General features: G+C 35.3%; 1 protein-coding gene across 1 annotated transcript in view; it reads left to right on the top strand.

Annotated features, from left to right (window-relative positions):
* TUSC3 (tumor suppressor candidate 3) overlaps positions 1 to 13698 on the top strand; it is a 118923-nt gene that overhangs the window by 54431 nt on the left and 50794 nt on the right. The window contains exon 6 of the mRNA XM_071555187.1: positions 2596 to 2685. Coding sequence (XP_071411288.1) covers positions 2596 to 2685 — 90 coding nt within the window. The remainder of the gene's footprint in view (positions 1 to 2595; positions 2686 to 13698) is intronic.

Below are 13698 nucleotides of genomic sequence, written 5' to 3'. Positions count from 1 at the left end.
CAACAAAATTCAGTAGTAAGATCTTGCAAAATTTGTTCATATTATTAGAGGTGGCAATGCTGCATTTATAGGGATACAGAGCCACAGTAGCTTACATTGACTTTCTAAATGTATTACTAAGCATTCTTTAAAGAAAATGCTTTAAGGGTTTTAGTAAATCCGGGTTTAGTTAGTCATTATGGTATGAATTTTTACATTTGTGATCCATCTGCCTAAATCTCTATGACTTCAGTGTGCTGTTGATGTTACGTGAAAGGGAGAGGGACAGAAATGCAAAGATTTCTCAACCCATCCATATTAATATAAAGTTATTGGCTATAAGCTTCTTCGGAACAATCAAAACTTTATGAACCCAAACCTGCCTGTTGAACACGGGAAAGAACACAGGCTGGAAAGATTTTTGACCTTCCTATGAAGACCACACTTGAGCCAGGGAGAACTTACTATCTATAAGCATCCCAGAACATCAAAGCTTTATGTAATCCAGATCAGCCTGCCTGTGTCTCACCTGAAGAGACAACACAGGACAGCACACTGCCTGGAAAGGTCTTTGATGCTCAGTTTATGGACCACATTTAATAGCAAGAGCAGCTCCTGGAATAACTTTTATGCATACAAGTATGTGACAATGACTATATGGGTTGCTTAGTCGATGATGACATTCAGCTGCAGGATTGTATTTAATTAATTACAAAAAAACCCAAAAGAAACTGGCACAAAACACATTCTACAGGCAACTCCAGCAGAATATCCTCCATGACAAACTTAACTAACAGAGGGTTACTATTTTGAAAGGCAGCAGCTCAACACCACATTTAAACACACTCAGTAACACAAAGCAAAAACAACAGGCAGAATATAGACACTTCCCACTAACACGTTTATAACCAGTGAGTTAAAGGAAATTGTAATTAGTAAGAGATGGAAAATAGAGTAAGAATTTGGTTACTCACCCCTGCTATGTCTGATGGGGTGTGGGGAGACAAGATAGCTTGTAGATTGCCATCCCAGAGGTGGTGGAAGTTTTCTCCCCTGTTTTTGCTCATGTCTAATCTCTTTTTATACTTTTTATTTCCTTTTAGGTAGATTGAGTGATTATAGTAAATATTTTGGGGGTGATAGACAGATGCCTGAGGGGTGGCTCCTTGTGTCTCTGCAGGGTGTCACAGGGTGCAGCGAAGAAAGGCCATCTCATTTCCATAACACTCCATTCTTTGGTAACCCCATTAATAAGCACTTGCAGGGAACTAATCGTTCCTGCAAGCATCCCTCCAGGAGGTCAAGGTGTTTCTCTCAACTCATATCAGGGCTCTCACCCTACAGTTGGGAATATTGATGTACAGTAAGGATGAGCATATATGTAACTGTACTTAAATTATCTTGTAGTTTTTGTAAAGAATATCTATGTATGTATATGTATGTATGGCCAAACTTCACGAACAAAGATTGGGGAAGGGCTTTCCCCACCTGGGGTTGTGCCCTTCCAGCCTGCACAGTGGATTTTTTAGGTGAAGCACAGTGTGCGCAGAACTGGTCCCACCGTTTAAGTCCCAAGGTCCATCTGCCACGGCCGAGCGAGCTTGGACGGTGACAGTGAAGTCCTCAGGACTGTCACAGCACCCGGTACTAACCGGGGCTGACCCTGCTGAGCATGCGAGATCTGATGGGATCGGATGGCAGGGAGGCGTTGAACTGCCCGATACTGTCTCCACTGAGACTCGAACTCATGACCTTGTGATCAGAGTCCAGAGTGCTCACCATTACACCATGGAAGCGCCCAGGAATATCTATACTGATAAGATAAAAGACGTATTTAGATGATAGAACTGTCCTATTTCTGTTTTTCTCATTTGTTATTCAAAAGATAGTATGTTTTGCTTTTGGTATGACTGTGATGTGTGTCATGTGGATTCTGCTGGATGGACTTCTGTGAAAATTGAGGTCTGTTTTTACCATTGCATGCATCCCTAAAGTAATTTCACTCTTCCATAGGGAATTTCACTTTTCTAACAACTCAACCATAGCTATTTGTCATAACTAAAATGAATCACAGTCATACAGGGCCCACAATGAGAATTCCATAAAATAAGACAGTTTTTCATAAAATAGAACAGGTTGTTTTTATTTTTTTAATAATTGGGTTTTTTCCTATGACTTTATAGATTATTTCATACTCCTCAAAGCAAAAAGGTAAGCTAAACATTTTTATAGGATTTAGAGGCAGAAATATTTTCATGAAAAGTTGTATAAATCTTGAGTACTAGTTTCCAGAACGTTTGAACTGAATGCCTTCTACTGCTGCATGTGCTTGTTACCTTATAGATGTGTAAATGTGGCACATAAAAATAGGATTATTTCAAGTGAGATTTTGAAAATCTGTCTTGAGCTAGACCATTATCAGAATGACAGAAATCTTGAAGAATTTTATGAAGGCAACACATGTGAAGATGTGATCCTAAAATTCAAATAGAGGTAAACGCTGTGTCTGATAAGGGAAACAACTATGTATCTAAAAGAAGAACCCCCAGCAGAATGTTTTTGTATTCAATTTGTCATGTTACATTAATGAACATATTGTTCTTCTATTTTTCCTAGTGTGTTGTATTTGCTATGACATCTGGTCAGATGTGGAATCACATCCGTGGACCACCATATGCACATAAAAATCCTCAGAATGGACAAGTGGTGAGTTGATTATTTTAATTTTATTTTTATGGGAAACATTATATAGACAATCAGTTGTTAAAATTAGTCTAGAATTGCATATAATTGCAGTTCCATAGTCCTGTATGGCAGTCTGTCAGAGTCTTAAGTCTCTAGTTGCAAGCAGAGTCTGTTTTGGCATTTCAGATGTTTAAAAGGTGCTACCATCTGTGATTTGAACAATGACTGTGTTTTTCAAAATTCGCTCTATGAGGCTCCCAGTTGTAGTGAATGTGTTATAAATTGTTCCATGCAACAAAATTTCTCCTGCCCAATGATAAACACAGATATTCTGTATTTTTGTAGGAACATGCTCCCTCACATAGTGAAAAGCAAATTTGTGTTGTTTTTTTCCTTTCAGGCTACATTTACACAAACCTTTGAGGTTTGTAACTTCTTACCTTCCTCTCCAGAGCATTTTAGTTAGAAAAGGAGATGCCAGATATGTTCATGTGCTTTGTACCATTTTCCATCATGTTTGTAACTCTCCCACTGAACATTACGGATTGCTTTTTCCTGTATCTCTTTGCTCCTTCAATTTAAATTATTTATCAGCTTTGCCAAGTTGACTGTTGCAAAAATTACTGTTATATCCTGCAACTGCTGCTTTTGAAGAATTTTATTTGCTTCTTCCTGCTAACAAATTAGGAAATGTTCATCAGATTTCAGAAAAATAGACTTTCTTTGCCTACTAGGAAAGTAAAGAGGACCTTGTCTAGTTTCTACCACTCTTTGTTCTTTACCACTTTTCAAGCAATTTCTTGGGAAGGAATCTACAGAACTTGCAATGAACTTAGCTATCAGGAAGCTTTTTCTTAACTAGTAGCCTGTTGAGCTATTTTCAGCTTTGGCCATCACTAGTTAAAGGAAACTGTCTTATTCCTTAAAGAAAAAATTGTTTTAAGCTCCCTTTATGTCAAAGCTTAATTGGAATAGCAAAAAATTATGTTTCAAATTTGATTACTAATCTGAATTTATGCATTTACATTTTATCCTTTTAATAGCATATTTATGTAATCAAGTGACAGGATTTCATCTATGAACTTTGTTATTCAGAAATAAAATTATGATGTAATAAATAATCCTAATAAAACACTGTTTGTGAAAATTTAGAATTTTTCATTACTGCCTTGCAATATTAAATTTATGATGCTTTCCTATAAATAGACAGAAAGGAGAAATACTGCATAGAAAAAGCACTGTTAGTGAAAAATTAGTTTTTACCATATCCAGTTTTATACACATTGCCTGTTTCAAAAACCTGTTTCTGAAGTATACCCTACATTTAATAATTTTAAAATACTCCTGAATTTGTACTGGCTTGTCTAAGTTTTCAGAGTGTGAACTCTTATCCTGAGTGTCTGAAAAGCTGCTACTTTGGGTATGTTACCACACACAACTAAATAATGGAAATAATGGTAAAGATGTTTGTAAATTCTAGATACTAACCTATTTTATTGGTCAACATACATACATTCTTTTCTGGCTTTGCTGCATTATATGACTTGAGGTAAGTTATTTGTGCCTCCAGTTTCTGTCTCTCCTTGTTCATATGTGTCAGTACTCTTACATCTTTGGAGCTATATCTGTGTCAGTAAGTAAAACCAGTCAGCTTAGTTAGTATTCTATCAACCTTTACCTATTTTACATTGTGGATATTTTTTTTTAAATGACACTTTTGAACATTTTTCTATTTCATTTCTCTAGCACTTATCTATGTTTCTGTGAATTTGAAGTCATAAAGGTTCTTATCTAACACTTCTTTGAGATTTACTCAACCATAGTAATTCATGTAACACTTTTTGAATTATTTCAGCCACTGCTGTCTTTACATTTGGATGAAATTTAACTCATCACTTCCTTTCCAATGTCTAGCATTTCACACCAATTCCCAATCTGTGTGCCAATTTTGTAGAAGGATTACTCGTATGTAAAACTTTGTTGACAGTCTTACCATGTAAATTTCTGGTTTTAAGAGAATTCACAGAATAGCTCACCAAGCTTAATAGTTTTATTGTTAGGTTCAAAATTACTGATTCTTAGTTTTCGTTCCTTCACAGAGGAGCTAGTGATTCAGTTCTCTTCAGTTCAGCCTGATATGCCAGCAGACTTTGAAGAGGGTAATAGTCTGTCTTCATAAACTGTTCCTTTCCTCAATTATCTCCTATTATATGCTTTGTTCTTGCTGTAATTTTAGATGACAATTTCTTCTTAAATTCCTCTTCGTTTTTTTTTCCCCAAAAAAGATAAAAAGACATCTGTTTGCTTTGCCTACACAACAGTACTTAGTATTGCCAGTGTCTTGTGCAAGTAATGTTACCAGTTCTTAAAATTTTTGGCTTGTGCACTGCAGTTATTCTTTGCTTGATTGCCTAAACTACTTTAACTCTGTGATTGTATTTTTGAAGCTTTTAAACCATGTTTTTTATTTCTGCGTAGTCTATTTCATGAAGTTGATGTGCTCTCTTATTGAGGTTGTTGCAGTTCATTCCTTTATTGCCTGTTGCCATCAGCTAATTTCAGGTTTTGGGTCCACATGAAAGCAGCATCAATTTTAATGTAGAAAGCTGAATCACACTGTTTACTATTTCAGTTCTGGTTTAGGTGGGTGAAACTGGTGCAAGTTTTCTGCCTTAGCACATACTTTATTTCTGTTTAATTTCTGAAGTCGTTCATCTTTTCCCAAATCGTTTTGGTAGGACTAGGCCCTTACTGACTGTGTGACACTAAAATCTGTTCCTGTTTTACTGGGACTGACGGTGATGACTAAACATCCTATTGGTATCTGTGTATAAAGACTTGTGAGTGTTCTGATTTTTATTCAGAACTTGTTCTGTATAGAGCTGGTGGTGAGATGAATAGAGAGCTGGAGAAAGCAATTACATGGTTTTGAGCCTTCTGCAGAGGTGGTTCTGCTGCTGTTTAATTGACCTACTAGCAAAGAATTCTCATTAGATTTCCATCAAGCTTTTAATCAAATATCAGCAATGGCTAAGAAAGCATTTATGTATATCTGTCTATGGATTAACAATTTTTTTTAATTTTGCACAGAAATTGCACTGTTTGTAATGTACAATGTGCTTAAGACTGCATCTTTAAAATGATTGAAATTTTGCTGTAAAGGAGAACAGGGCAAAGGACAAGCTTGATCTAAAATACTGAATTAATATGATTTCCAAAGCTTATAATTTTCTTTCCTTCTGACAAGAAATTGCTAGAAGTTGGAAAAGTTTTTGTGTGAGCAGGAAAGTACAATGTTTTTATTACCTGTTATTAGGTGGTTTTCCTACATAAACTGCTTCTTTGTGGCATGGACAATGGTATTCTTTGCCATTATAATAATTGGATATTTTTTTAATGTCTTATATTTAAAAGGTTGTTAAAATTACTTAGCTCTAACACAAGTGATGTCCTTATGAAACAATTTATCTTTTAGATAGAATGCCTTGTAATATCATTTTAAATATAAACATTGTTCCAATGTAGAGTTATTCATCCTTTCTCCCCTCTCCCCACACTTATATTTCACAGTTTTATAACCACTCATCTTTATTCACTTTTCTTGCTGATACAGATATGTGAACATGTGTATGTGAATATGTGAGCATGTGTATGTTTCTGAAGTTAAATGAAAAATATATTTGACTCTTGGATACCATTTTTGCGTTTGTCAATGAAAGTTAAGGTACTCTGAAAAGTGTGTGTGTGTGTGTGTGTGTGTGGCTCGGCTTCACGAACGAAGATTTGGGAAGGGCTGTCCCCACGTGGGTGTGCCCTTCCAGCCTGCGCAGTGGATTTTAGGTGAGGCTCAGCGTGCGCAGAACTGGCCCCACCGTTTAAGTCCTGAGGTTCATCTGCCACGGCCGAGCGAGCTTTGACAGTGACAGTGAAGTCCTCAGGACTAGAACCTACAGCACCCAGTATTTCCCAGGAGGTCTCCCATCCAAGTACTAGTCCGGGGCTGACCCTGCTTAGCTTCCGAGATCTGACGGGATCGGATGTCAGGGAGGCATCTGAAAAGTTTAAGCTAAGAACATTAGGATTCTTAATTCATGTTAGTCCTCTACTGCTAAGTAGGATAAAATGTCCCTTACTAAGGTTAATTCTTCATAGTTTCTGATATAAATTTTTTCATATGAGTCTAATTAAAATATATGGAACTATTTCTTGAAACAGTTTTAAAGAATGACTCTCCCTTTGAAGTTTAATAAATCACAGTAAATACATAGTCCTTTTGCCTTCAATGTGTCTGAAAGACTGTTTGAAGTACAGTTGGCCAAGATTGTCTTTTTAATGCCTGACTTTCCTGCAAGTGGCAGCATTGTTTGATAACAGTTTCTATACATACAGAATTCACTTTAATGTGGTATATTATTATATATTTGTCTTGCTTTTCGATAAAAAAGAGATCATACAGGTTATTATGTCAGTATCTGACATAAGGTATGAGATAGGTCTGACTTTTATCACAGCAATATTTTGGTGCATCTGTTGACACTAATCACAACCACAGTATTGTTTAAAATACTTCTTCAAATTTCAAAGGAATAGCTAATTATTTATATTAACATGCTGGAAAGAAATGAGTTGTGCATTATTTATGTTCTGAGTATTTTTAATGAGATAGCTTTCCTGTGGTTATCAAACCAATGAATCTATTCAGAAGCTACAAGAGGTAAAGGGTTTTGCAGGCCTTTAAATTAAACTTCTGTTGTGATTTAGTCAAAAAAGTTAACAACTGGCAGTGTAAGGTGTAGAACTAGTATAAAACAATCTTAATTCTGTTAACAGCTCAGCACATTAGCAACTGGGCAACATCATATCTAAACTACAGTGGGGAAAATTATTAACCTGTGTAAGACATCTGTCCTAATTTTGAGATTGCAAGGGTGATTGTATCTGGCATTCTGTATAACATATGTTTCTACCTTGATATTAGAACAGGGAAACACAATCTTTTGTACTCTTTTTTTTATTGTGGGAAGAAAAGGAGGCAGGAAAATGGTCCTGACAGAAGGGTTACTGAGATGAGGCATTAGAACCTCATTGTGTTCTTAAAATGGTCAACTCTGGATGCATATATGCTGTAAAAGTTCACATAGTACCATTGCGTTGCGATGGCTGTTATTTTATCTCAGTAAAGGTGGAGGGTGTTCTCATCAAGTCAAAACTTGATTTTAGACAAGTAATGACTCAGCAAGTAGTCTATCATCATGAAAACCAATAAAGTTAAATAACCCCCCCCCAACCTTCCAAATTTTAATTCCTTCTTGTAACAACAGAAATCCAGTTTTAATTGACTTATACCACTTTCAACTCATAAATGCCCCTTGTCCACCAGTCCTTACCTTCCTTTTGCTAAGTATAGATGGGCTCCTAGAATCGTTTGGAGAAACTGTTTTCTGTAGAAGAGCACTTTCTAGGTCAGAAGTCAAGAGACCTCAAATATTTGGTTATGAGACATCTGAAGATAGAATGATAATGCAATACAGTACAATATACTTTAAGACAAAAAACCAGAGTGACCCATCGCAGAACCCGGTCCACGTTGTTCTGTTACTACTAGAACAAGAGCCGTTTTCTTAAATCCAGCTTAAATGTCTGGCTGGAATCTAGTTTTTCTGTCTCCTCAGAGTTTACTGATTGTGTGGATGTTAAAAGATAAGAGCTATCTCTATAAAATTAGTGTTGAATGGAAGGTAACTTTGAAGATTGCCTAGTCCAGCTGCTTGCTCAGAGGTGTTCAGGTTATTCAGGACTTTGTCTAAGAGAGTTTTGGATGTCTCCATGGTCAGAGATTCCACAGCCTGTTCCAGTGTTTGACCATCCTCAGCATTCTTTTAGTTTTACCATTTAATTTATTTTTATCTTTTGTTTTTAATTTCCCTCAGGAACAGTCAAAGTAAATTTTATCCTTCTCTTCAGTAAAAGCTGATTTAGTTCTTAATTAGAATTCAACACTGACATTAATAAAATTTGGACTTAGCCCAGCAGCACAACTTTTCAGAGCTCCTGACAGTATACTTTTGCTTAGGTGACACTGGCATTATTACTGTATCACTGCATTATCCACACTGGAAACAAGAAAACATTAGTCCTGGAGTAGGCAGAGATTTTTCTCTGTATAGATTCTGCTCTTGAATAGAACCATGCAGATATGCTTCCTGTGGCTATTAAGCAATTTAAGCATGTTTGTTTTCTTCTAAAATCTTAAGCTTTGAGAGAGGGTAAGGGAGGAGGAAAGGAGCATATTTTCCCTATTGCACAACACCATCTTTCAGTCTTGCACTATTTTTAATGGATTATTTTATGACTCTTACATATTCCCTGTAGAAAGCTAATCTGCAGTACAAGGGTGCAGATGTTACTTTTGCTGAAGTAAGATTTCAGCAGCTAGGAATTGTCTTCTGAACTCCTAAGCAAGTATGAAAATATTTTCTATCCTGCAGAGCCTTCTAGAGCTGTAGATCTGGTGCATTTTTATGTTGATGAGCTCTTGCCTTTCCAGATAGTTTTGTTAGTAAGCTCTAATGCTGTCATTTCAGTGTAACAGGTTCGATTTCTCTTATGCCTGTGAACAATGTCAAGAAAAGAAACGTGCATTTGACACTATTAATGTAAATGAAGTAACAGTTTAGACAGTCCTTCATGGACTAATTCACCCATTATTGCTGCTTCAGAGAGGCACCTTTTTATTGTGGTTATTTTTTAATGGTGACTTTTTATCAAACATAAGGAACTTTTGATTTTTTTGTTTTTAAGCTTCAAGGCAATAGTTATTTGCTACTTGATATTTTATTAAATATAAAATAATTTTGTATGTTTTCATGGAAACAAAAATTATTCTGGCTTTTTTTGTCTAGCTCTGGTGCCAGCTTTAATTCTTTTCTTTGGCTGACCTTTCATGTTAACTGACTGTTCCTGAAGGAAGATACAGTAGAAGAAATAAGGACCAAATTAAAAGGTAAACTAGAAAGTTTTATTGTACATGTAGTTTGTTCTTCTGTGCCTCTAAAAGGCACTAGAGTGGTACTATATATCCCACCTATTAGATACCAATATTTAAGAGTTCCTGAATATTAAATTTCAGGTTATCTGTTCTTCTATTTTTTTGAATAATTTTTTAAAATAATGTAGTTAGGCACAGACACACATACTGCTTTCATTATTTTCCTTTTGAATCATTATGAACATTCTTGAGGTTAATGATGTTACTACTATGCTTATTCATGTTTTTTCCCTACTGCCTAGCAGCAGAAGGTTAAACAGAGTCTGAAACTCAGTAGCTAAGGAACCAGTTTTGTCTTCAGCTGATGTGTTCAGATAGGCAAAACTTACTCCTATACTACAATGAAAATAAAATAAGCTGGCACTTGGGAAGGTTGCACATATGAACAGAATGTGGGAGTAGGTACTCTGGTACAGGCAAGGGTTGACCGCTGGCTTAAACTTTTTGTTGTTGTTGTTTGGTTGGGAGGGGTGTTGTTGTTTGGTTTTGTTTTCCCAAGACACTAGTAAAGTTGTCACTAATTTTTATAACAGTAGACCTATTCAAAGCAACTCTAAAAATCAGCTAGAGGGAACGTGTGTATTTATTTTTCTTTTGGCACAGTGGTGCTTCAACCGCAGAAATGAAATTTTTTCCACCTGTAGAACAAACAACTAGAGTCTTTGACTAAATTAAGGACCTTGTTTCCTGATTTTTTTTCTTTTTTGCATTTCTCAAATTAATTTGTATAGTTCATTTATCTAATATTCTTTGGTTGATAATGTACTTCTGTTAATTGTAATGGTTGTAATTATAAAAGAAGTTGAATGTATATATATTTTTTTTGACTTCTCAATAGTTATTGTAAAATTTCTTGGAAATATAAAAACTGTTTTGCCGATTCTATAATGCTTATGTCATCAAAAATGCCATACAACATATGTTAGTAATATTAAAGCTTTCTGCTCTTCTGTTGCGTCCAAAGGACAAGTTCGAGCTATTGGGATTCTGTTCTAAACTATTGGATGAAAAGTTTGGTTGGTTTCTTGGTTTTTTTTTATATTAGTTCCAGTTAGGTCTTACTCACAGGACTAGCTTACATGGCTATCGCATTATCAGTGCTTATGTTTAGAAGCAGATGTTGCTAAGTCAGTTCTCTTGCTGTGGCTGTGTAACTGACAAAGCTGTGTTTATCAAAAAAGTCACAACAAATGTTTTAAGGGAATTTTCCAACTGCTTTGTCCATATTCTTGGAGTATGAGGAGGTGATAATTTAACTTCTCTCCTCCTTTCTGGTCAACATATAAGCTTTCGTTATGTCCACATTGTTGGGAAACAAGTTCACAAAAGGAGTAGGCTTTACACAAGGAATTATTTTCGTTTTACACTACTCTTTAGACAAGCACATTTGTCTGTCACTTGAAAAGCCATTGCAGAACTGTCGCACTTCTTAGACTTTGCTTCTGCATAACACAACTGAGATTGATCTGCTCTTTAAAAGTTTTAAAGACATCGTGTTTCAAACTTATATTATGCACAGAAGTGAATTGAGAAGCAGATTTTGTGTGTGTCACCTATTCTTAGTATTCAGTATCACAGAATCAAACTTTCATATTTATTAGAAATACACTATGGTTCTTCTGTATATATTTGTACTGGAAAAAGACATTTTTCACTTCCCCTTAAAAGTCTATCATTAAAATTTATACTACAGCTGTTAAAGGCTGGAGCACTTCAGATACAGTGCAAATTTGAAAAGTTCTTTGCTGACAGTCTTGCAAGTCTAGCTTTTGAGCAGTAAACAAAACCATGAAATAATTATCTTGTTCACAGGTCCTGAGGTCGCTTAGCACAGCAGAATGTTCTACATTAAAAAGAAAAAATAGGATTACCATTTAAAAGAGGGAAGTTCTCTGCATTTACCAGCCTCTCATACTTTTCATTATGGGTCAATTTAATAAAACAAAAATTTGGTTTATTATTTTCTTTTTTATAATCACTATTCTAAAAAACATTTCAAACAAAAAAAATGTATTCCATAGTTCATATTAACCAGAATAATCACTCTTAGATATCTAAAAGTAGGAACTGTTTGTACTTTTCTGTATGGCTAAATACTAGAATAATTGAAAAAAAACAATTTTCAGAGTAGTTCTGTTATTTGTTTTGTTCGTAGACAGAGAACACTTCAGTGAATGGTGTAATGATTGAATAAACACCATCTGATCTTGTCCAGTGCTGTCATTTAAGATACTTTTAATGCTGGAAGGGAGGAGACAATGACATAGACTATCTTTAGAAGATATGTAGGTGTACTGACATTAAAATGCCTTGAGTGTAAAATTCAAGCTTCAAAATTGAATGCAGAAATATTTGGACATGTCAGAACTCACAGCCCTTTTGTGTGGTCCTTTAAAGAATTGGAGAGACTTTTGTAAACAGCGTTAGCTGTTGTAATTTCGGAATGTGCATTTAACTAGAAGTATGCTACAGCAAATGGACATTGGATCAACTGTGCAGTTTAATAATTGGTTTTAGGAACTGATTTAAGAATAGAATTGAATTAAATTTAGTCTTGCTGTTAGTCATTTAAAATCCCAATAATTGGTCACTTGCATTATTTTTAATTAGTTCTGGAAAACAGCGGACCTCAAGGATATGATGTGAATGTATATGCCACTTTCAGTATTTCTCTCAGAGGCCTTTCCACCGTATTCCTCTCATCCCTTAAACTGCACTAGATTGAATTCAGGCCTACAAATATTTTTGCAAAGCTCAAGTAACTGCAAAAATAGAAACAAAAACTTTAGTTTGTATTTCTTCTGGCTTTTTCTCCTATTTGTTTAATTTCATGATTCCCTAACCTTGCTAAAATATTGGAAAGCTTCATTTACTGAATAATCAACAATTGAAATGCTTCCAAACAAGCCTCTTTAAAGCCAAGGAAAAAAAATTGTAGAGGTTAGAGACATTCAAACTGCTGTTATTCAGAGGATTATTTTTTGTATTAATTGAAGAACATACCTTCCAGAAAAGATAGCATATATTGCACAGGACAGAATGAATCCTGAAAATAGACAGCACAACAGGAATAGTAAATGTACAACAGCAATTTGAAAAAAAAAAATAAAAAGGATAACTGGGGGCAAAAAAACCCCACAGAAACAACTTCCAACAGAATCCTAAATTTTACTGTTAGAGATGACAAGTACATCTGCTGATATATTTTATGAACCTTTGTTCAGTGGAACTTACTCTCTTTGAGAGTTAATGAATAATGTAATGTTGCATTATTAACATTAAGTACCAAGTTAACAAGTTCAGTCCATATACATGGTATTGGTTTGAATTGCTTTCCCTCTCCTTTGCCCCTTAATTTTTACTTTTTTTTTTCATTCTACCATCTACACCATTTTATACAGCTTTCATACACGAAATAGCTGTAAAGCCTAATTCATAGGGCTTGAGTATGCAGAAACAGGAGTGCCCTTGTATGTTGTCTCATCACTGGCAAGCATATCTTATCAAAATCTTTGACTTTAATTAAGCTTTTGCTCCCAGCCTTGTTTTACAGTGTTGTTTTACCACCTTTTGTATTCACGTTAAGTTTTTAATTATTAGGAGAAGCACAGATGCAACACTTACACTGAATTTTTTAATAGGCAGATCAAAGTAATGAATCGTATTCAGCCCATACTTATATAGTGGATATCTTTTTCCTGTCTGAGTTCTTTTCATACAGTAAGAACACAATCTGTGGAAATCCTTCTGTCTTTTGAAGTGTGTAACTTGCAGTTCTTCCTGTGTAGTGGTTGTTTTTAACTCAGTTCTTTTCTGGCCCCAACGGAATCCATTAGTACCAATTTTTGCACTGAAGTCATCAACTTGAAACTTAATAAATTCATCCAAAGATCTAGCGTTCCTTTACGTGTTTTTAAATGGCCTTCTCTCTCTCCCATCGAGCCAATTATTCAATGTGCTTATAGAGTTTGTTCCAAATCCACTTT

This window comes from Pithys albifrons, chromosome 5 (genome assembly GCF_047495875.1).
Source record: "Pithys albifrons albifrons isolate INPA30051 chromosome 5, PitAlb_v1, whole genome shotgun sequence".
Lineage (NCBI taxonomy): Eukaryota > Metazoa > Chordata > Aves > Passeriformes > Thamnophilidae > Pithys > Pithys albifrons.
The sequence above is the reverse complement of the archived record's forward strand: the minus strand, read 5'-3'. Positions and strand labels throughout refer to the sequence as shown.